The 23,768-nt window shown below is 40.5% G+C and overlaps 1 protein-coding gene and 1 non-coding gene across 6 annotated transcripts in view; one reads left to right on the top strand and one right to left on the bottom strand.

Moving 5' to 3' along the window:
• The window catches only part of LOC138803465 (polycomb protein SCMH1), an 82,467-nt gene that overhangs the window by 5,382 nt on the left and 53,317 nt on the right, over positions 1 to 23,768 (bottom strand). The window contains exons 9-12 of one of the 5 annotated variants that reach the window (XR_011364947.1): positions 12,736 to 12,954; positions 10,250 to 10,441; positions 3,129 to 3,323; positions 1,982 to 2,118 (exon numbers count right to left, since the gene is read on the bottom strand). Coding sequence is in view for 4 of the 5 variants with exons in the window: in XM_069987533.1 (XP_069843634.1) it covers positions 1,982 to 2,047; positions 3,129 to 3,323; positions 10,250 to 10,441; positions 12,736 to 12,954 (672 nt within the window). In the remaining variant the exon portion in view is untranslated. The remainder of the gene's footprint in view (positions 1 to 1,981; positions 2,119 to 3,128; positions 3,324 to 10,249; positions 10,442 to 12,735; positions 12,955 to 23,768) is intronic. The other 4 variants (XM_069987533.1, XM_069987534.1, XM_069987535.1 and 1 more) reach the window with 4 other exon arrangements.
• LOC138803549 (small nucleolar RNA SNORA61) lies at positions 8,648 to 8,781 on the top strand. Its single transcript, XR_011364962.1, has one exon. It is a non-coding gene; the product is annotated as a small nucleolar RNA SNORA61 (small nucleolar RNA).

Here is a 23,768-nt window from a genome sequence, read left to right as displayed (position 1 = left end):
AGCCCAAATTGGCTAAGCCAATTCACATATGCAATATTATTATATTTTTGTGTTTCTCTATCAGCCTACTTCCATTAGAATAAGATGCTAGGAGAGGTTACAATTTAGATGATGGTAAGGAGAGGTATCCCTAAAAGGACAATATGAGCAAAAGCCTGAGGCAGAAGAATGATTGGCATGTTTAAGGTTAGCAGGAAGGTCAGCATGCTGGAGACAGGGAATGAGGGAGAAAATGGCATGCAATGGCATTGAGCGGCATGCTTGTGTATACTGAGAGAGAGGTGATGTAGTGGTGTGGATAATAGAGGGTCTTGTATACCACTGACTTTTCTTAGTGATAGGTAGGTGAGCAGCAGAGGAGTGACAAATTTACAATGACATGCCTCACTCTCAGACTTAAGGGGGTAAAAAGGGAAGTGAACCATTGAAAAGGATACTAAGCAAGAGACAACTGTGGTGGCAGTAGGGAACAGTGGTTCAAAATATAAACAGTATTCTGTAAATTATGAAGAAATGCCTACCACTGTCAGAGCATGTGGCTTTTAAGACAGCTCTTGCTATCTTTTTTTTTTGTTGTTGTTGCTGGTCATGGGGCTTGAACTTTGGGCCTTGGGTGCTGTCCCTCAGCTCTTCAGCTCAAGGCAACAGCTCTACCACTTGAGCCACAGCGCCACTTTCGGTTTTCTGGTGGTTAATTGGAGATAAGAGTCTCATGGACTTTCCTGCCCGGGCTGGCTTTGAACAGCGATCCTCAGATCTCAGCCTCCTGAGTAACTAGGATTACAGGCGTGAGCTACCAGTGCCTGGCTATCACCACCTTTGAAGTGGAAGGATGGAAGGCTCAGAGGGGAAGTGACTTGCTAGGAAGGAAATAAACTGTTGTCCTTGCCCCATTCCATATTTTCCTATTCCCATTTCTACAAACAACCGGTTTTTTTTTTTGGGGGGGGGAGGTTGTTGTGGGGCCTGAACTCTGGACTTGGTGCTGTCCCTCAACTCTTCTGCTCAAGGCTAGCGCTCTACCACTTGAGCCACAGTACCACTTCCAGCTTTTTTTTCTGCTTATGTGGTGCTGAAGAATCTAACCCAGGGCCTCATGCATGCAAGGCAAGCACTCTACCACTGAGCTACCTTCCTATCCCCAAACAGCTTTTTTATACCTTGTCATTCTTACTCATTTTTGGCAGTACTGGGGTTTGAATTGGGACCTCTCACTTGCTTGGCTTGTGCTCTATCACTTGGAGATGAGGTCTCATGGACTTTGCTGCATGAGGCTGACTTCAAATCCAATTATGTGGATCTCAGTTTCTTCTCTTTTCTTTTTTTGGCAAGTCCTGGAGCTTAAACGCAGGACTTGGGACAATCCCTGAACTTCTTTTGCTCAAGTCTAGCACTCTGCCACTTGAGCCATAGTGCCACCCCTGGCCTTTTCTGTTTATGTGGTACTGAGAAACTGAACCCAGGGTTTCATGCATGCTAGGTAGCACTGTACCAATAAGCCATATTCCCAGCCCCTCAGTTTCTTGAGTAGCTCAGCTTTTAGGCAAGAGCCACAAGAGCTTGGCTAATTAGTGTATCTTCGGAGCAGGCCCTACTATGGCCTTCCTCCCACCTATGTGTATAACTAACAAAAAGGAAGCAGATTCTTTTATTGAGAGTGACTAAGGCAGGTGAGGCACCTCCATAAAAGACTAGACTACAAAAAGTGTGCTTAATTTCCTGGATTAATTAAATAAGAAAGAGGGCAGATGCAAACCTCTGAATTTTTTAAGACGAATAATTCAGGGCCAATCAGTTTCTTAGAGGTTGTTCAGATTAAAGAGAGATTATATTGTGATCTGGCAGAAAGACTCAATGTGCTTCAAAGGAGCCTAGGAAACCACAGTGCCTTCTGCGGCCAGTGTCATAACAGAAGATCTGGCACAAAGCACTCCAGAAAAAGCCTTGTAGAAGATGACAATCACAATGACACCCTGCCTACCTGGGGAATGACTTAATTTCCAAAACGATTCCACATCCCTTCTTTCATTTGAGCCTTTTAACACTCCTGTGGAAAGACCAGGTTGGTATCAGCATTTCCAATTTTCACATGAGGGACGTTTTCCATCTGGAGAAGACCTGAGAGGTGAGATAACTTACCCAAATGTCAAGAAAGGAATATTGAGGCTGTAATTGGGGGTGGGGAAAGAGGAGAAGGAGGAAGAAGAGGAAGAAAAGGAAAGAAACCACCATAGCTCTTATAAAGAGGTCAAACAATCTCCAAACATGGCCTCTGACAATCTTCAGATCTAATTTGCCTTGAAAGAAGTTATTAAATCTATCTTCTCTTTCCCACAACTTTTACCATTTCCCTAATTTAGGCCTTTATCATTTCTGGCCTTACTAGTCTTGTCCCTCCTTAAGTCTATGCTCAAACTAGAAGTTAGTGGTCTACACAAAACACAAACATGTTTATGCCTTGCTTCTAATTAAAAGCCTCTGGTAGCTTCCCATTGTCTGCAAGATCAACTCCAAATTGTTTAACATGAAATTTAAGGTTTTCCATGATTATGAACTCTGGGATTTCTAGGATTTTCTGTGAAGTCCTGTTATGCCATTTTGCTTTAACCATACCAAACTGCTTGCAGTTCTGGTACCACAGGAGTACTTCTTGAGTCCCTTCTTCCTGGAAAACTTTCACTCTTTTCCCACCAGATACAGTCATTCATCGAGTTTCAGAAAAGGTGTCTCTCCTCAAGGAAGTATCTCTTGAAGGTTGGCTATCCCTTCCTAAAGTTTCATATAATCCATGTTTTTGTATTGAACTTTTCATAATTGTCTTTTTAAGGTTTTTTCCCCCCCTACAAGTCATTAAGGAAAAATGATTTTTATGTTACTAAGCCAAATATACTTGGTGTTTCAATAAATGGTTGAATGAAGGAATGAATCCTTCCTTGTCTCTTTTGGCTTCTGATATCTGGCTCTTAGTTTGTTATTCTCAAGCTAATTCTGGAGCTCCCATTTACTCCTGGTCAGGCACAGTATGCAAAGAAACATCAGAGCTAAGTTCCCCTGGCCTCCTAGAGCTTAGAGAGAACAGAAGGAAAAAGGAAGGGATGGCAGGGGGCCAGAACTCTGGGTCAGCTTACCCCTGGAACATAGCCTGCGCACAGCTGAGGAGGTACTTGGTGGGAGGCCACAGGAGGGAATTAAGGGTCCATACCCAGGTGCTCGAAGATTTGAGGAGGTACGGACAAGGTTGGTGGGATTCAAAGTAGAATCCATTGAGTCTGAGTGTGGCTCCAAGGATCGTGCCAGACTATTCCTCAGGTCAAAGGTTTCACCTGGAAAGCAATAAAACCAGGATTAGAGCAGGATGGAAGGCCTACTAGAATGCTGATTCCCAGATACATTCTGAGTGAAGCAAGAGGCAGTTAAGAAAGCCTTGCTCTAGAGACCTGTATATCAGTCATGGCTCTGGCTTTTACTAGGTGACTTTAACAAGTTCAGATTTGTTTTTTTTCCCCCCCTCTGGACTCTGGATTTATGTTTCTTTAGAAACTTCTTACACTGGATAGTCACTGCGTTTTTCCAGGTCTGGATGTTCTAGGCTTTATCATGATGAGGAAAAATTAAAAAAAAAACTGGAGTGACTCTAGAATAGAAGAGATTGCCTTAGTTGCAAGATGCTAGCTGGTGGAGAAGGAATCATTGCCCACATGAGGGCCTTTTAGAAGTACACACTTTCATCAACCAGACAGTTTTCATCAACCAGTAGAACATATTAGAAATGCTTCTTCCGCCAGCTGCTGGTGGCTGAGGCCTGTAATCCTAGCTATTCAGGAGGCTGAGATCTGAAGATTGAAGCTCAAAGCGAGCATAGACAGGTAATTCCATGAGGCTCATCTCCAACTAACCATCAGAATAATGGAAGTGGGGCTGTGGCTCAAGTGGTGGAGTACTAGCCTTGAGAAAAAAGTTCAGGAATAGCACACAGGCCTTGAGTTCAAGCCTTATGACAGACAAAAAAAGTGCTTCTTGATGCCTAGTTAAAGAAATGTCTGTAAAGGATCTACCCCTCTATTTGTAATTACCTTGTTCTATACAAACATTCCAAAGAAGCTGGGAATAAATGCTGGGGAGAGCTGGGCATGGAAAGCAGGCTAGAATTTGGCTCTGGCATACATCAGAGAATTCTCAAAAAACCTCAATTTACTCATTAAACCATGGGAAGCCTGTTGGAAGCCTTCCAATGGGTCTATAAATATTAGAAGTGAATGGCCATAAAGGTTTTTGAAAAGGGAATTCTACATTGATGTTTCCACATCCAGGTCATGGCTGAAAACAGGCAGAAACCAGTATAGTGACTGAGTGTTGCTCAAAGTTGAATACTGTGCTTCCACTCTGCTAAGTATGTAAGCAGGAAAGCACTGCCCTGTTAATAGTAAGAAACAGCTGTTCTCAGATAATCCCACTGCAAAGCAGACTTGAGAGACTAATATTCCTAGTGGAAGGTGGGCCAACATGATGGTAAGGAGTATTGAGATCATGGCAAGGGAAAAAAGGAAAAAAAAAAGTGGAGGAAAGTCATGGGAGACAAATACCTTAAGGGCAGCCTAGGAAGGAAAGAGGACTAGAGATTTTGATTTGTTCTGTAGGAATGCAGATACTAGGAGTTATAAGAAGGCATATTTCAGGTAAAAAAGACATGTTAGCCATCAGAACTGTCTTAACAATAAAATTAAGTGCTATAAGCCAAAAGAGAGCAATATGTCATTGGGAATCTCAAAGCAGAGGTCAGATAACTGCTAGATCATTTCTAGAGCACTTTTACTTTAGAGTTTCATGGATTCTATGCTCACAACCAAGCTTAGTCCTGAGTGTGAACTAAGTAAACATGAAGTCAGATTTGTGAATTTTAAGAATTAAAAAAGAATCTTTAGTTGTTTCAATTTAACATGTCTATTTGTGTGTACAAAGCATCTTGATCTGAGTCACCCCACTCTTCCCACCTAGGAAACTCCTGGCACTAGGATGGTTAGTCTTTGTGCATACTGCAGATACTCCCGTGTTGAAGAACATCTTTATCTGAACACATGTTCCACATCGTCTGATGCCCTCTCATCCAGGAAATAATATTTAAAGGCTTAGCATATGGAGATAGGTAGGGTTGGGAGAGATGGGGAAGAAGGATGAAAAGGGGAACATTGGTCAAGATGCAATTGCACTCACAGATTGACATGTTGGATTGAAACCCCTTTGTATAACTACTTAAACTTAATATATCTGTTTACCATGTGACTTAAAGTGATAGTGAGAATGGCAAAACAACAACAACAAAAATCCTAGGAGATTGTCTCTCTCCTCCTGACACAGTTAAATGGGAGAGGATGATTAAAAACTGGAACATTGTAAATATTATGAAGGAAAGAAACACAATTTTCAGAAGATAATATCAGGAGTCTCTTCTTAAATATGGACAACTGAAGGTCTCCCTGACAACATGATGTATAAGCTGGTATGAAGAAGAGTCCAGTTATGAGGGAAATAAGTATGTGTCATATGTAATTATGTGCTTCAATTAACTATGAATACAAGAATCACCTAAAATGTCTGAGAAAATGTATGAGAAAACCTGTGGTGATAAGGGGTACCCTAAAAGACTTCACAGTTCTTATTTGATGTTTATCTCTGTGTGTCTTGAGATTTTGGCAGGAGAACCATTTCTAGAAGTTAGAAAGAAAAGCAAAAGGAACTCATTGTTCTAGAACAAGTGAATCACTTGCAGAGAAGACCAGAAAAATCTCAGAACAACAGAGGTAGAGGTTAATGGGTGAAAGATTTCAGTTATAGTTAAAATTAATAGTCACTGGGCCCAGCTAAATCAGTTTTCTGCCTAACATTACCAATATTTTAGGGAGCCCTAAAGATTCCAACTTAACCTAGCATACATGTTCACATATCTCTTCCCATTTCAGTTCTTTGGATACAGAGACTGAGGCTGTGCTGTTTGTCTTCCCAGAGGCTAGTATAGAAGCGGCAGGGTGATCTAAACCAAAACAGTTAGGCTGGATCCTTCAAAATACCAATGCATATGATGGAAGATGGAAAAGACTGGGGAACTTTTTGTTTTCTTTTGTGCTGATCCCGAGGCTTGAACTCAGGGCCTGAGTGCTGTCCTTGAGCTTTTTAGCTCAAGGTGAGCACCCTACTGCTTGAGCCACAGCTCTATTTTCAGCTTGGTGATTAACTGGAGATAAGAGTCTTACAAACTTTCTATCCTGGATTGGTTTGAACCATGATCCTCAGATCTCAGCCTCTTGACTAGCTAGGATTCAGGTGTGAGTCACCAGCACCCAGCCTGGAGAACTGTTTTAGATCAAGGAAGATAAACAGATGAGACAATGAAATGCAGCAGACAATACTTTCTTGGATCCTGGATTAGAAAAAATGAAACAGCTCTATAAGAGGACATTATTGGGACAACTGAGGGAAATTCTGATATGGGCTATATATCAGTCACTAGTATTTTATTTATATCAAGGTTCTTAAGTATAATAATAGTATTGTGCCCTTATTCCTTTTTTTTTGAGCTTAGGGGAGGGTTTGAGAAAAGGTTTCAATATATAATTTACCCTGGGTTTCAATATGTAGTCCTCTGCCTCTGAATGCTAGGCTCACAGCCATGTACAACTACACTGGAGTTTTGTGCTCCTTATTTTTAAGAGCTAAACACAGAAATAGTTAAAGATAAATTTTCATCTGCAGTTAACTCTCAGCTCAGTAAATAAACAAAAACCCAATACAAATATGTATATGAAATATACCGATACAAATGTATGTATATGTACTTAGAAAGATAAAGGAACTATTGCAAAAAAGGGCACACTTATGTTTAGTGCAGCACTACTCACAATAACCAAGCTATGTAATCAGTCTAGTCAGTTGATGAATGTATAAAGTGAATGTATGCATGCACAACAGAATTATTATGCAGCCATAAAAAAGAATGGAATTAGCTGGGCACTGGTGGCTCACATTTGTAATCCTAGCTATTCAGGAGGTTGAGATTTGAGGATTATGGTTTGAAGCCAGCCTGGGCACAAAAGTCTGTGAGACTCTTATCTACAATTAACCAAAAAAGCTAAAAGTGGAGGTGTGGCTCAAATGGTAGGGCATCAGCCTTGAGCAAAAAAGCTAAGTGAGATCACAAGGCTCTGAGTACAATCTCTAGTAGTAGCATGCATGTGTGTATGTGTGTGTGTATGTATGTGCCTGCACACACACACACACAGTAAAAAATGAAATTATGTCATTTGTATAATGAGATCATAATGTTAAGCTAAGTAATCTAGGTTCAGAAAAATAAAGTTCATGTGTTTTCTTTCATTCAAAGAATCTGTCCCTAATATATTAATATGTATTTATGAATATATGTACATATAAATTTATAAAGCATGACTAATTATAAGACTGGCTGAAGGGGAGACAAAGGAAAGGGTGAGAGGAAAAGAGAATGAAGAAAGGTAAACAATACTGAAACACATTGTATCTATGTATGAAGATGGCATAAAGAAACCCACTGAAAGCTTTTGAAAAGTAGTGGGGAAAGAGGATGAAAAGAGAGCAATAGAAGGGGTTAATGTCTATTATATGCATATGTAAAATATCATGGCATAATCTTTTGTACAAGTAATATACACTAATAATAATAAGTGATAAATCTAGGTAAAGGGTACATAGTTGCTCACTGAACTTTTTTTTTTTGCATCTTTTTCTGTAGGGTTGAAAGCTTTCAAAATAAAACAATGAAAAAAGTTAAGCTTCCACTTAGGTAAAGATAATATCTATCTGAACTTCTGGTGGTTATGTGTCATATTATCAAGTGCATGTGGACAGATGAGTGATAGCTGTAGGTGTAGGGTAGTGTCTTACAAGGCAGGAGGGAGGGGAGAAGGCTCCAGGAAGCACCTAAACAACAGAAGCAGTACCTATGGATGTTAGACTATTAGGAGTGTGTAACCAGGCATATGTGCAGGAGTGGTAAATATCATATCCAAAGCAGAAGGTGAAAGACAGCTATTGAATAGATTGAACTCATTAGCAGAAGTCAGGTAAGGAAGCAAGCAGAAAAACATAGGAGCTGACAAAATATCAGAGGCAAAGGGTCAGTAAACCAGGCAGCAGACAAGTAAGTGGGCAGGAAAGAAAAGTATGAAGTAGAGAGTAGTCAGAAGTCCAGGCAAGTCTCTGGCTTGTCTGGGCACAGTTAAAACATATTCTGGGAAGTAAATAGAAGACATTATGGGAGCAGATCAATATACTGTGTGCTGACCATGAAAAACCAAGTTTTCAGAGCAGACTAGGACTTGAAATTGGAACAATCTGTCTGGAAATGGGAACAAGGAATGGTAGAAGCCAGAGACAGAAAGTGATACAACTATACCTTGTCTTTTCTTAGTGGGTGAGGCAGGAAGAATCTGGCTGAAGCTGGGTGAATCATAGAGATATAAACTGGAACAGAATTTCCAGAAAAAGTGATGCCTCAAATTCCAAACTAGTTTCATGACTGCAGGCCTATGATGCCCAGGTGCTGATCAATCACTGAATGCTGCTATGAGTGTATGTTTTCTCTATTCCTTAATGACAATATTAAATTAAAATTCTGAACCTTCTTCCATTTCCCATTGGATCTGAACACTGGTCTTGGTGGTTGAAAAGGAGAGAAAGTGATACTGAAGCTAACTAGTTCATGCACTGCATTGTAGTCTGGCATAGCATGTGGGTTGGATTCAAACAGGATTGAAAAAGAAAAAAAAAATTCTAAGTTCCTCCGGAGTAGAGCACCTGCCTAGCAAGCAGAATTCAAACCCCAGCACTGAGAAAATAAACAATGAAATGCAAGTTCCTATTTCTCTAAGAAATCTCTAATTAACAGCTGCCCTCATGGACATGCCACTCCCTCTAATGTATCATGGCTTTCAGAATCCCAAGTAGGCCTAAATTTTTATTCTTGAATTCTAGCTCAGAGTTCCCAAATTCCAATGGCCAGAAAGATTTAACAACTTGCTTTTATCTATACCAATCATACCATGTCCAGGTCTGTTCTGCAGGTCTGTTCTCAGATGTTCTGATACTGATAGAAAGTATTTTACAGAATTCCAGCCAGGAGAGTACATGGGTACAGTTGTAGGGACCATATGGCCTGACCCCCCCACAGAGTATGTGGAATTCATCTATCTTTCTTTCCTCCATCCACAAGTCACACAGCAATGCTTAATTGGGTACAGAAGTACAGAAGAGGCAAGGGAGAAGGGAAATGGGTGAATAGTCATCATTCTGAGCCCATTCTGCAGAAGTGGCACCTTAATTGGAAGCGATTCCATGCAGACTATGATAACAGATGACAGAGAAGGGAGCATGGGTGTGAACCTTGTGTAGGTTGCAGTGGCACACTTCAGATGCATGGTCTCCCATGCAGACAGTGCAGGCCCAGGCTGACAGTACCTCTTTTCTACTCAGGCCACAGCTCACAGGTCTCTTTAAAGAGCCAGCCCTCCCTCTCAATAGCAACCTACCTCACTATATTTAGGGCCAAGCTTTCCTTCCCTCCTTCTCTTCTGTGTCCTGTACTCCAGATTAGAGATGCCGAGCTCCATTCACTCTTTAAGCTCTCTCGGAAGTGCTTAGTCACTGACTCAGCCACGTGGCATCCGCTTTCCCATTGTGGGTCTGGTATGTTAACTAACAAAGATATTTTCCAGCCTAGTTGGAAACAGCAGGAACTTGAATTGACTTGCTAGACTGGCAATGCTGGAAGAATTAGGGCTATATGCCAAAGGAAAGAACAGATGGCCAATCACTAGGGAGTAAGTTTCTCAATCTCTAGCCTAAAACTAAATGTTCCTGCTGGCAAGGGAGAGGCTATATTAGGCCTCTGGCACCAGCTTCACACTGGGAAATATACTGTGACTTCATGGGGGGCTCCACATGTGACTTGAAGCTCAGAAGGGAATCATAAGCCAGTTTCTAAAGATAAGGGTCAACTGGAAAGAAGAATAATCCAATAGATAAGACAATGAAATCCTAAAGACAGTAAAGATAACAGGAGACCAAAAAGTCTCAGAGGTGTTGCAGATGTGGCAAAGGTAAGGGACAGAAAAAACAGATTTCCGTCAGACTGACAGGCCTGAGGGCTGGCCCTGAGTCCCAGCAGTTACTGCTTCCAGTCCTATCCCCATCTGAGTTTAGGCCCCATCCCAGCTCCTACCTGGTAGGTACCTGTCGTGGCTGTGGCTGTACTCTGTGGCAGCGAGAGATAAGTGAGTCTGCGTAAAAGGCTGGTTGCCAAACAGATTGTCACTCCGAAGATTGTGGCAGAGCTTCTCCAGGAAGCGGAGGACGTAGGTGACGCTGTTGACTGCTGGGAGGTTGAGAGTATGCTGTTCTCGGTCAAACACGGCTGTGGAGTTAAGTAAACAGAGCCATGCATGTCAGCAGTCAGCCATAGCAAAGTGCAACACAGGGCAGAAGGAGCACAGCCTGCTGTTGGTCAAAGCGCTTACCTGGTCACACAAAGGCAGTGAACACTCAGGCTGGCTACCTCCCTGTAGTACCCTCCCTCCCTTGAGGGTTTTGATTTTTGCCTCCAACTCCAAAGGGCATGCAATAATGGGAGTGGCCAGGCCAGGTCTGCTGTGCCTGCAGGGCTCTGGAATGATTTCACTCAACTTGTGAAAACAACTGTGAACATAATTCTATCTGTTCCATCACTTGGCTGGGCTTCTTCCAGGAACTATGCTCATTTAGGGTGCTGTTTTCACAAGAACTGATCAAGAACTGAAGAGGAAAACAAAGCTATTGCCAGCAATAGTAGTTTGGGTACACAACTCACAACTTTACACACACACACACACACACACACACACACACACACACACACACGTATGTACTAGAATTAGAATTCTGGCAACGTTTAGAAATGTTTTATGCTTCATTTTATTTTATTTCCTATTTCTATTAAAATAAGTAAAAAAGCAAAAGGGTGAGAAAGGTCGCTCTCAGGAACGAGTTTTGAGGCAGAGGAGATATCCTGGGGCAGAGGTAGAGGTGAAAGCAACTAGAGGTAGTAAACAAAGCCCAGTCCCTGAAGACTGTTGCAAAGGAGAGTCCAAGCCTGGATCTCAAAAGGGATATAGGCTTACTCAGTTGCTAGCCTTCTGTCATAATTCTCTTTGTCTGCTATAGCCTCTATATACAGCCAATTACTCCTTAAATCTGCCTCAGTTCCCCACCATTTCTCTATTATAATATTTCTCATAGTTTTCTGTTTAGATTTTTTTTTGTTGTTGTTGGTCATAGGGCTTGAACTCTGGCCTGAGAGCTGTCCCTTAGCTCTTCAGCTCAAGGCTAGAACTCTACCATTTGAGCTATAGCGCCACTTCTGGCTTTTTGGTGGTTTATTGGAGATAAGAGTTTCATGGTGGGGCTGGGAAGGTGGCTCAGTGACAGAGTGCTTGCCTTGCATGCATGAGGCCCTGGGTTTGATTCCTCAGCACCATATAAGCAAAAAGAAAAAAAAAAAAAAACGGAAGTGGCGCTGTGGCTCAAGTGGTAGAGTGCTAGCCTTGAGCTGAAGAGCTGAGGGACAGCACCCAGGCCCAGAGTTCAGGCCCCACGACTGGACCCCCCAAAAAAGAATTTCACAGACTTTCCTTTCCAGGCTGGTTTTGAACCATGATCCTCAGATCTCAGCCTCATGAGTAACTAGGATTACAGGTGTAACCACTGGTGCCTGGCTAGATTATTTTTTTTTAACTGATACAGTTGTAAACCTATTATCTCTGCTCTTCCCTCTTTCCCACCAGTGTCTGGCTGGTTATTGCTCTGACATTCAGTAAAGAATAAGTAAGTGTTCCTTAACAAGGAACGGTTTGGTTATTTATAGGATCTCCCATGTCAACTGGGTTTCCTTTCTGCCTTTAGAGATTTGATGGATAAAAGAATAGGATTTGGGGCTTAGGAAAAGTGACACAAAAATGGAAAGTGAATATTTTCAGAAAGAGCTAAAATCACTATGCTGTTCAAGTTTTCATAGCAGGAAAGAAAAAGGGAATGATGCTTCTCTGATCTGAGATTCAGCTTCCTTTTGTGGGACTTGGTGCTAAGGAATGCTAAGGAGTCAAAAGAATGAGAAAAGAGTTCAGAAGTTCTCTAAAGCCAGTGGGAGACTGTAACTGTCTCGAGAAAATCTTGCCACCACCACACAGCTGCTCTGGTTTCTTCCTCTAGAATGGGGCTAGGTGCTGGTGGCTCATGACTATAACCTAGTTATTCAGGGGGCTGAGATTTGAGGATTGTAGTCTGAAACCAGCCTGGGCAGAAAAGTCCCTGAGAGACTCTCCAATTAACCACTCAAAAACTGGAAGTGATGATATAGCTCAAAGTGGAAGAGCACTAGCCTTGAGCAAAAGAGCTCAGGGATAGTACGTAGGCCCTGAGTTCAAGCCTCATGACCCACCAAAAGAAAAAAAAAAAGACAGGAGGGGCAGAGTCTGCTTAATATTCTTGGCAAAGGTATATATAAGGCTCAGGGAACTTGGAGGTTGAAAACGAGGACTTAAGGAATAGAATACTTTCACATTTCTCTAGTGCCTATAGGTGTAAAATAAGAACCAGAACATTTTATCAAAAATTGGCTAGTAGAGAAGGCCTGCCCTTCTAGCCAGGAATCCATACCAACACAAAGGTACTTACCTGAGATGACCTCGCCGCCATGGCCCTGTTTGAGGAAGCTGAAGACAGTTTTCTGGTGATAAGCACAGTCGATGCAAGCCTGCACAGCCTGCTGCAATACTACTGAGGCACGGGCTGGCCCAAAATGGTCAGGGAGTTGCTGGACCTTCTTCTTATCTAAGTGGGGGCCTGTGCTGCCGTTCTTGTTCAAGTAGACACAAACTATAGAAGACAAGAAACCTTGTAGAATCAGAGAGTTAGAAGATAGTCCAAGAGTGCTTGGGGTAGAGATGTTAGAAGATAGTCCTCTTTAACCTACTATACTCTGGGCTCTGGCCTTCATGGGAATTCCCAGTAGCTAAGTTGCTTTAATGCTGTGGGGATAAAGGGTAGGGTACAGGTGTCTAGAAAAGACTGAGCTTGGTTGCCTCCAATTCAAGTTGCATGACAAAGGGTTCTGGAACAGTCTGCTGGGACAGCAGCTCAGACCAAAAGCCAAGGAACAGATTTTGAACTTTGCTTTCTGAGCCCTGAAAAGATCATCTAAACAAGGTCCCAGGTGTATGTGCTTCCATTTTCTATACTTGGTTACCTCACATGTTTTTGGTGCCTCTCACCTTATATATGCAAAGACCTGGGGCAACAGCAATATTAACAAGAGTGCACTTGTGTATTTGTATGCCTGACACCAGGCTTAGAATAATCACATCATTAGTCACTTGCCTTTGCTTTCTGTTAAGACTTAAGAGTTCTTTTGTTATTGTCTACACCAACACTCAGGCTCAAAGACTGTAGAAAAAAAAAAACAGAAAAAAAGAGAAAAAATAGTCTCATATCTTTGTTCTTTTATTTGACCAGTTCTTCTGTCTAGGCAGCTGGGTACCCTCCTGATTGCAGCCCTGTGGGGTCAAGGGGTAGGAACACATGAGATTCAGGCAGTTCTTAGTGGAGATGTTTCTTCTCCCTTGGTCTGCTTTCTACTAATGGGAAAGCTGTTCTTTCTTGCATTTACTGAAGGGGTAGGAGGGCCCAATAATCAGGGCAGTGGCTATGTGGGCTGTGGGTGGTTGGTCTACAATTCTTTTTGTCTGTCAGGTTCACCATATGTAAGATAAGGGAGTTAAACAAACTAAATGTTCTCTGAGTAATCACCACTTTCATATCTGTAATTTGAGGAAAAGCAACCTGTAGAGAAGAAAATGGGAAATAAATGGAATGGAAAATAGGTGGAATGGAGAAGGAAATAGGAGAAAAAGCAAAGAAATGAAAACTACAATCAAGATAAATTTAATATGTACATTTAGTTGTTTTTTTTCTGAAGCTATTAAGCCAGATAACAAGAGCAAGCAATAAAATTCTGGAAATTGGACAGCACACAGGAAAAGTAGCAAGTGAATTATCGGACTCAGAAAAGCTGGAATCTCTAAAGCAGGAATAGAGAATGGTAAGTGTTTCATCTCCTAGTTTATGAGAAGTGTAGGCAAAATAGGTGCCTCTAGAGTTGATTGTAAAGTGGATCTAAAAAAAGATTAGTTGAAGTCTGTTAAGAACTAGTTAGGATTTCCATGTCAGGCAATTCAATTATTCTACTGAAATCACTGAAAACTCAGAGAAATAAGGTGAATAATGAAAAGTGATAAGTGGCTATGAAAAGATAGATATATAACTCCTGCTTCTTTGAAAGGTTTTGATGGAAGCCTAATGGTTCTCCAGGAGGCTGTCATTGAGTGTTTAAAGGAAAATATGGAAAATCTATTGGAAGATAAGGAGAGGAGACATTTGCTATGAAATGCCTATCAATTTTGCTTATGGGACATGAAAATAGTAAATGTGTCAGATGACTCAACGAAATAGTTAAGTTTCCCAAAGAAAATAATAGAAGCATCACCTGTCTTGACATATTCTGTGATTAAATGTAAAGTAAGTGATAAGCTAAAATGTTTATGCATACAGTGCATACAGGAACCCCTCCTCATTAATCTGGGCTGTGTGACTGACTAATCAATAGAATATGGTAGAAATTATGTGATAGAAGCTTGGGACAATAGGAAGTTTGGGGCTTAGGCATTAAGAAAATGGTAGCCTCTACTGTATCTTGAAAACACTTGCTCTTAGAACCTAACTTGCCCCTATGGTATGAGGCAGCCCAAGCTACATTTTGGAGAAGTCTGTGTGGAAAAAAAGCAACAGCTTTGTTAGCTATGTGAATAAACAATCATCTGTCTCAATGGAGCTACCCCAACTGTGCCATGTCTTAACTTTAACTAGTAGAATGTATTTCTCTTATATTTTATCTTTTATGGTTACTATCTTGTTTTAACAAATCTTTCCAATATTAATGTCATAAAGATATTTAAAATATATTACAATGTTTTGATTTTCTATTGCCTCCATTAAATTAGAATTGGAGTCATTAAAAAACTTGAGAGGATCTGTCACATAAGTAGGACAGAAGGCACCACTTCATCCTAACAAGAAAAACCCAGAACAAACTAAAAAACCAACAATCTTAGGTCTGTCAGAGAAATGAGATCATAAGGTGTATTTCTGTCCCCTAAATATGGATAGAATGGTGATACAAAGAATAAGAATCAGGGCTGGGAAGGTGGCTCAGTGGTAGAGCGCTTGCCTTGCATGCATGAGGCCCTGGGTTCAATTCCTCAGCACCACATAAGCAGAAAAAATAAAAAAGCCGGAAGTGGCGCTGTGGCTCAAGTGGTAGAATGCTAGCCTTGAGCTGAAGAGCTGAGGGACCAGAGTTCAGGCCCCACGACTGGACCCAAAAAAGAGTAAGAATCAATGCTGGGTGCTGGTGACTTACATCTGTAATCCTAGCTACTCAGAGACTGAGATCTGAAAATCACAGTTTAAAGCCAGCCTGGGCAGGAAAGTCAGTGAGACTTTTTTTTTTTTTTTTGGGTGGGGTCGTGGGGCCTGAACTCTGGGCCTGGGCGCTGTTCCTCAGCTCTTCAGCTCAAGGCTAGTGCTCTACCATTTGAGCCACAGCGCCACTTCCAGCTTTTTTCTTTTTGCTTATGTGGTGCTGAGGAATTGAACCCAGGGCCTCAGGCATGCAAGGCAAGCACTCTACCACTGAGCCACCTTCCCAGCCCCTCAATGAGACTCTTATCTCCTATTAACTACCAGAAAACTGGAAGTAGAGCTGTGGCTCAAAGTGGTAGAGCCCTGGCCTTGAGCAAAAGAGCTAAGGGACAGTACCCAGGTCCTAAGTTCAAGCACTATGACCACAACCAACAAAAAAATCATCCTTATGGAAGCAATAAACCACTCTGTAGGAACCGGTACCCTAATACCTCCAGTATTAGGCCTAGAGTAAATGAGTTTGAGAGTGTAAAACTCTAGTCACAGTAGTCTGAGTTTTACCTCTAGGAGCTCTAGAGCCAAGTTCTCACAATTAATATCAGAGTAAAATCCCCTTATGCCTCTATCAGGGACAGAGCAAGAGAACCACTGTAAAATAGATCAGAGCACTCTGTTCTTAATAAAGTCTTCCTCAGGATAAGCCATTTTGCTAGAGTTTAAACTACTGTGGGGTTTTTTCAGAGCCAAAATGACCTGGAAGAAGAGGAATACCAACTCCAGCCCATGCTAGCTTTCCATGTGGGAGAAGGGAAATGTTCTAGATCACTAGAGTTATTCAGTACTATCTAAAGAGGAAAAATTGGGGAGCACTTGTGAGGTTCTTTACCCAGGGGCACAGGCTCACTAAAAGACTGGAGTCTAATCATAGCACTAGGGACACTCCCCTCTCCATAAACATCAGCACCTCAGACCTATTCACTACTGTTCCTTTTACACGACAAGTTATCAGGAAAAAAAAATAAAGTATGCTCAAACACAGAAAACACAGAGCTAGTGTCAGGAGCAGATTCAGATAGGACAAGAATATTAGAATTATCAGAATGGGAATCACAACTAAAGCTCTAGTAGGCAAAATAGACAGAATGCAAAAAATGAATGGATAATGTAAGTACAAGGAAAAATTCTATGAAATTAAAAAGGAAATATTAGAGATTAAAAACACTAACAAATGAAAAATACCATGGGTTAGCTCACTAACAGACTAAAATTGGATGAAGAAAGAACCACTGAGTTTGAAGATACCTCAAGACAAACTTGAAAAGTGAAAGCAAAGAGAAAGATGATTGGGAAAAAAACCCCAAACCAGACCAAACATCTAAGGACTGTGGGGCAACTACAAAAGATGCAATATATGTAAAGGAGAAAGAATTGAAGCAATAATGACTGAGATTTTCCTTAACTAATTTCAGGTACCAAGAAGGAAAAAAAAATCAAGAAACGACACCTAGACATTTAACTTTTAAATGTCAGAAAACCAAAGATAAAAAAATTCTTGAGAGTTGGTCATAGTGGTACACCTCTGCACTTGAAAGACTAAGGCAGGAGGATTAAGACTTCCAGAAGACATACACAAAACTCTTAAGAGTTAACATCATTTAGTAGTGAGAAACTAAAAACTTTCTCACTAAGATCAGTGACAATAAATCCTCCTCACAACTCCTTTTTTTGGATAGTACTGAGTTTTGAATTCAGGACTTTGTATATACTCTCATTGCTTACTTGCTTGGCTAGTACCTTATCACTTGAGTCACAGCGCTAGCCTGGCTATTTGCTGGCTAACTGGAAAAAGAATTTCAGACTTTTCTGTCCCAGCTGTCCTCAGGATCTCAGCTTCCTGAGTGGCTAGGACTACAGGTGTGAGCCACTTGTGGTCCTGGCTTAACCACTCCTTTTCAGCATTGTCTTGGAAGTCTCAGCTAAGGTAGGACAATAAAAATAAATAAAAGATATACATACTCGAAAGGAAAAATGAAACTTTTTTTTGTTCATAGATGATATGATTATGCAGAGAATCTGAATGAACTGACAAAAATACCTCTAGAACTAATAAGCAAGTATAACAAGGTTGCAGAAAATAAAGCTAATATACATAGAGTCAATTACTTTCATGATATCAAAAATTATGAGTTTAAAAATGCAATACTGGGTTGGGAAGGTGGCTCAGTGGTAGAGTGCTTTCCTTGCATGATGAGGCCCTGGGTTCATTCCTCAGCACCACGTAACCAGAAAAAGCCAAAAGTGGTGCTGTGGCTCAAGTGGTAGAGCACAAGACTTGAGCTGAAGAGCTGAGGGATAGCACCCAGGACCAGAGTTCAGGCCCAACAACTGACAAAAAAAAAAGCAATACCATTTACAATTCAATAAAAACATACATATGTAGGTATAAAACTACCAAAATAAGCTGGGCACCAGTGGCTCAAGCTGTAATCCTAGCTACTCAGGAGGCTGAGATCTGAGGATTGAGGTTCAAAGCCAGCCCAGGCAGGAAAAGTCCATGAGACTCTTATCTCCAACAAACCACCAATAAATGTGAAGTGGCTCTGTGGCTCAAGCGGTAGAGCACTTGCCTTGAGCTGAAGTGGGCTGAGGGAGAGCGCCCAGGCCCAGCGTTCAAGCCCCATGACCCACAACAAAACAAAAACAACAACAAAAACCTACCAAAATACACTTGTATGACTTATATGAGGAAAGTACAAAACTGATAAATAGGAAAAGAACTAAATAAATGGACAGCATGAAGAGGAAGACTCAATATTGTCAAGGTATCAGTTCTTCCCAACTTGATTTAGAGATTAAACACAATTCTAATCAAAATCCCAGAAAGTCATTTTGTGGTAATCACAATTGAATTTAAACTTTACATAAAGAGGCAAAAGTCCAGCATAACTAATACAGAGTTGAAGGATCACAAGGATGGGGGACTGACACCACCTGACCTCAAGACTTACTATACAACTATTTAACCAAGTAATATTTAGCAACAGAATAGACAATTAGACCCATGGAACAGAATACAACACCCAAAAATAAACCCACAAAAATACAAAAGAACAAAGACAATGCAATGTAAAAAAAGGCAATCTTTTCAACAATTTGTGATACTAGATAATCATGATTCCCTTCCCCAAACAAAGCCAAACAGCAACAGCAGCAACAGCAAAACATCTAGTCATAGATGTTATACTCTTGAAAAAAATTAATTGAAAATGGATAACATTCTGGGTGTGTGTGGCTCACACCTGTAATTCTAGCTATTCAGGAGGCAGAGATCTGAGGATCAAAGTTCAAAGCCAGACTGGGCAGGAAAGTCCTTGAGATTCTTATCACCAATTAACCACCAAATATCCATTAGTGAAGCTGTAGTTCAAGTGGTAGAGAAAAAAAAAAAAAAAAAAGCAAAAGCAATAAAATCCCCACAAAAATTGAGGGAAGACCCAGGTCCTGAGTTCAAGTCCCAGAACTGACACAAAAACAAGACAAAAACCCCAATCAAAATAAAACAATCCCAAAATGGACAATAGGCTTAAATGTAAAATGCAAAACTTTACAATTAGAAAACAATATAGGCAGAAATTTAGATAACTTTGAGTATGGCAATGACACTGTAGATACAACACTCAAAGCATAATTAGTGAAAGAAATAATCGAAAAGCTGGACTTGATTAAAGTAAAAAAAAATTCTCTGCAAAAAGAGCTATTAAAGTAAGAAGCCACAGCTGGAAGAAAATACTTTTAAAAGACCTAGCTGACAGTGAACTGCTATCCAAAATATGTAAAATGTTAGGTCTATCCAGGAAAAATGTCCCCTTCTCTTAAAACTCCAAGGGGCTGGGTGTGCTGTTCGTAATCCCAGCTACTGAAGAGAGAGACTGGGAGGATTGCAGTGTGAAGCCAGCCCAGACAAAAAGTGAACAAGACTACATCTTAATTAAGAAGCTGGACATGAAGATCACAACTGTAAATCCCACTATTTGGAGGCGTAGGTAGGAGGATTGTGGTTGGAGGTAGATCTGGGCAAAATGTGCAAGATCCTATTTGATAAATAACTAAAGCAAAAAAATGCAGATAAAGCCACCGTGATGAGTCATTAGAAAAGTCTGATTAAAACAACCTGCACATGGATGTTTATAGAATGTGCTATCAAGCCATAAACAAACATGGGAGGGGGCCTAAAGATGTAGGTCAGTAGTAGAGTACTTGTCTACCATGTACAAAGTCCCAAGTTTGATCCTTATCCCTACCCTAAAAAAAGCAAAGGAGAAACATAAAGGTTATTACTAAATGAAAGTAACTGATCTGAAAAGGCTATGTACTATATGGCTCCAACTACATGACATTCTGGAAAAGGCAAAACAATGGAGAAAGAAAATAATCATTGATTTCCAGATGTTAGGGGAGATGCCAAGATGACTTTTTTGGGCAGTAAGTATGATACTATGGTTGGTACATGTCATTATACATCTGTCAAGACCCACAGAATATAAAACATCAAGAGGAAGCCTTAATACAAACTATGGGCTTTGGAAATATTTAATAATGTCAAGTAAGTTAATCAATTGTAACATATGTAGCTCTCAGGGGCAGGGGTGATGTTGATGATGAGGGATGCTCTGCATACATGGGGGGCAGGGAGTATAGAGGAAATATTTGTACCTTCTACTCAGTTTTTCTGTGAACCTCAAACCTTTCTAAAAAATAATCTATTCAGTGGTTGGGAAGGTGGCTCAGTGGTAGAGTGCTTGCCTTGCATGCATAAGGTTCAATTCCTCAGCACCACATAAGCAGAAAAAGCTGGAAGTGGCACTGTGGCTCAAGTGGTAGAGCACTGGCCTTGAGCTGAAGAGCTGAGGGACAGCGCCTAGGCCCAGAGTTCAAGCCCCATGACCAACAACAACAAAAAATTAAAAAAAAATCTATTCAAAATTGAGAGATCATGAAAGAGATAAGTCTCTAAGCACTGATGGATTAGTATAAACATACATACATACCTTTACAAATGTGACTAAACTCCCTATATGTTTGTAAGAATTCTTTATGCACAGCATTTTTCAGGACTGGTGTTTCTACTAAATACATTTTAGAAAATGCCCCTGGGATAATAAATAACAATTTTAAAAGTAAGCTGGCAGGAGCAAAAACCTCAATACAAAGTTTGGAAGATAAAGAAGAAAGTTAACAAAATGACAAAGAATAGGAATAAGAAAAAAGAGGGATATGCATATTTGAGGAATGACAGCTGGGTAAGTTATGTTAGAATGAGTCAGCAAAGGAAGAGGGGAAACTCACTGGGTAAATAATTTAAGAAAAAATTATAAATGAAAGTGTCTAATGTGAGAAGTCAACATAAACCTAAGGTAAAAATCTTGGAATGGGGAGGTGGTGGATAGAGAAAGGATTCAAAGGGAACAAAACAAGGTGCCATATTAAATTAAGATGCAATTCTAAGAAAGCTTTATTTGAGAAAATAAAGACATGGGGATAATCAAACTAAGAATCTAACCAAAAAGAGAGATTGAAGCTAAGCATTAAGGATGTTGTCATGATGTCTGGCAATAAGCAAGAGGCCTCAGGGCAACTTCCAGCTCCAGCCTGTACATTTTGTAATATGCCAGGAACTGCACATGGGTAAACTATTCAGTGACAAGGATATCCTGAGGAAATAAAAATCTTTGTGAAGCCAGGCGCCGGTGGCTCACGCTATAATCCTAGCTACTCAGGAGGCTGAGATCTGAGGATCGCTGTTCAAAGCCAGCCTGGGCAGGAAAGTCTGTGAGACTCTTATCTCCAATAAACCACTTGAAAACTGGAAGTGGTGCTGTGGCTCAAGTGGAAGAGCACTCGCCTTGAGCTGAAGAGCTGAGGGACAGCGCCCAAACCCAGAGTTCAAGCCCCACGACTGACAAAAAAAAAAAAAATCTTTGTGTAGAACTCAGAAGCATCTCAGACAATAAAGGATCAGATGTAAATCACTTGGCCCACCCACTTCGAGGAGGTACCCACTAATCTGGAAACATCCAGCAACTACCTAGAAAAACCAATCCTGAACAGCTTCCCAGCAAGATCGGTTTTGTGATAAGAATCTCCTACTTCTCATCTGGCTGGCCTTTTGAATAAAGTCACCTTTTCTGCCTCAACACCTTGTCTCCAGACTTAATTGGCCTGTTGTGTGGTAAGCAGCTAAACTTGGGCCAGGCAATGAAGGTGAAAAGGATCTAAAGAAACTCCAAAGGCCTCCAAAGAGATTATTCTTCTACAGTTTGATATGGGGCTAATATATATTGTACTTGAACAGAAAGAGTTATTCACAGTAGGAAGAGAGTTTAATGTTAATAAAATTAATAAGAAAGTACAAAGAAAAACATATTACAAAGAAAGCAGTAAGAGTTCACTGAAAACAAAAATATGCAGTAAAAGAAAAGTTATCACAGTGTACCTCATGGCTCAATTGAGAATAACACTTAATTTTATAATAATAAAATACTAAATTTTGATCCATTAAATAATAGTATTGGTTTAGGGAAGTATGAGCAAGTGGGTAAGAGGCAAAGAGATAAAGAAGAGTTAAACCTTCATCTTCTAAAGTGAGTGTGGTCAGAAGAAAAATGCCTAAAACAAAAAAGAAAATTCCTAGCAATACCACATGTTATCTAGATATATGGAGGTAAATAAAAGAATAAGAACTATTGAGACTGGGAGGTCTGCTTGTTTTGTTACAAGACTACTAAGTCTTGGAAAGAGATGTTTTTTTCCTTTAAATTATGAATGAGTATAATGCTGACATTTTTTTTCAAAAGTTTGTATGGTTAGGCTGGGAATGTGTCTTAGTGGTAGAGTGTTTGCCTAGCATGCATGAAGCCCTGGGTTCGATTCCTCAGTACCACATAAACAGAAAAAGCCAGAAGTGGCTTTTTCAAGTGATATAGTGCTAGCCTTGAGCACAAGAAGCTCAGGGACAGTGCCAGGCCCTAAGTTCAAGCCCTAGGACTGGCAAAAAAAAGTTTGTACAGTTAAACAAAAGGTATGACATAAAGGATAGTGGATAGCATCTAATCCATAAGCACTCTTATTTTTGCTACTAAAGGGACTTTACAAGTAACCTGGATTAATCCTAGGTAGAGAGGCTTAGTGAGGAACAGATGTGATATCAGCGTCACACAGAATGTGCCACAGTTCAAATAAGAGATAGTGATACTATGACCTTAAAGACTGTGGATGGCCAAACATGAGTAGGAGAAAGGGATAGACAGCAAATGTTTCCACTTTCCCTGGACTGTGAGACTCAGTGCAGGGGAGGGTGAACCTGGTGATGGCAACCAGAAAAGGGTTATATCAATTAAAAGAAACAGTAAGATAGCTACTGTGGGTCTTTTAGGAACTACTAGAATGGCACACAAGCACCTTGGTGTATCTAGAATGATACAGGCTAAATCAGCAGGTAACCAGGCATTAAGAGAGCATGTTACGAAGTTGGAAGATGCAATCAGTACTTATACTAAAGTGCTTCTCTGTCCTTACTCTCTAATTTTTGGAGGTTAGGGGGCAAAGCCTTCTCTTCATTAACCTAATGACACTCTTAGCTTAAACAAACTCAGTAAATGGCTGGAGCTAGAAGCAAGATTATAACTGGAGAAATCATGTGATAGGATTCTTACTAGAGCTGGACATACATGCCATAGACTTATTTTCTACAGGTTATTTAGAGAGTAAACTATGGCTGGACCTTCCCCTTTAGGACTAACATTTTAGGATTTGGGTAGAGATTATTTAACTTCTCCTAAGATAAAGAACACCCTGAGAATCATTCTGGTTGTTCAGACATCTCTGAAGGTGGAGTATCTATAGAATAACTCAAGCAAAGTTTCACACACAAATACTTTAATTTACATATAAAATATATGTATTTATTCTAAAGGCATAGTTCTTCTACAGTTATATTCCCAGGTAGCTTATAAAGTGGGAGCATACACACACACACACACACACACACACACACACACACACACACACACACACACACACACACACACACACACACACACACACACACACACACACACACACACACACACACACACACACACACACACACACACACACACACACACAAACTCTAACAGATTTGTATCATCCTACTCAGTTACCAGATTTTGTTTTGAATCAACCAATTAGTG

The sequence above is a fragment of the Dipodomys merriami genome, unplaced genomic scaffold (genome assembly GCF_024711535.1).
Source record: "Dipodomys merriami isolate MVZ:Mamm:240054 unplaced genomic scaffold, mDipMer1.0.p SCAF_34, whole genome shotgun sequence".
NCBI lineage: Eukaryota > Metazoa > Chordata > Mammalia > Rodentia > Heteromyidae > Dipodomys > Dipodomys merriami.
This window is presented reverse-complemented; position numbering and strand designations above follow the sequence as displayed.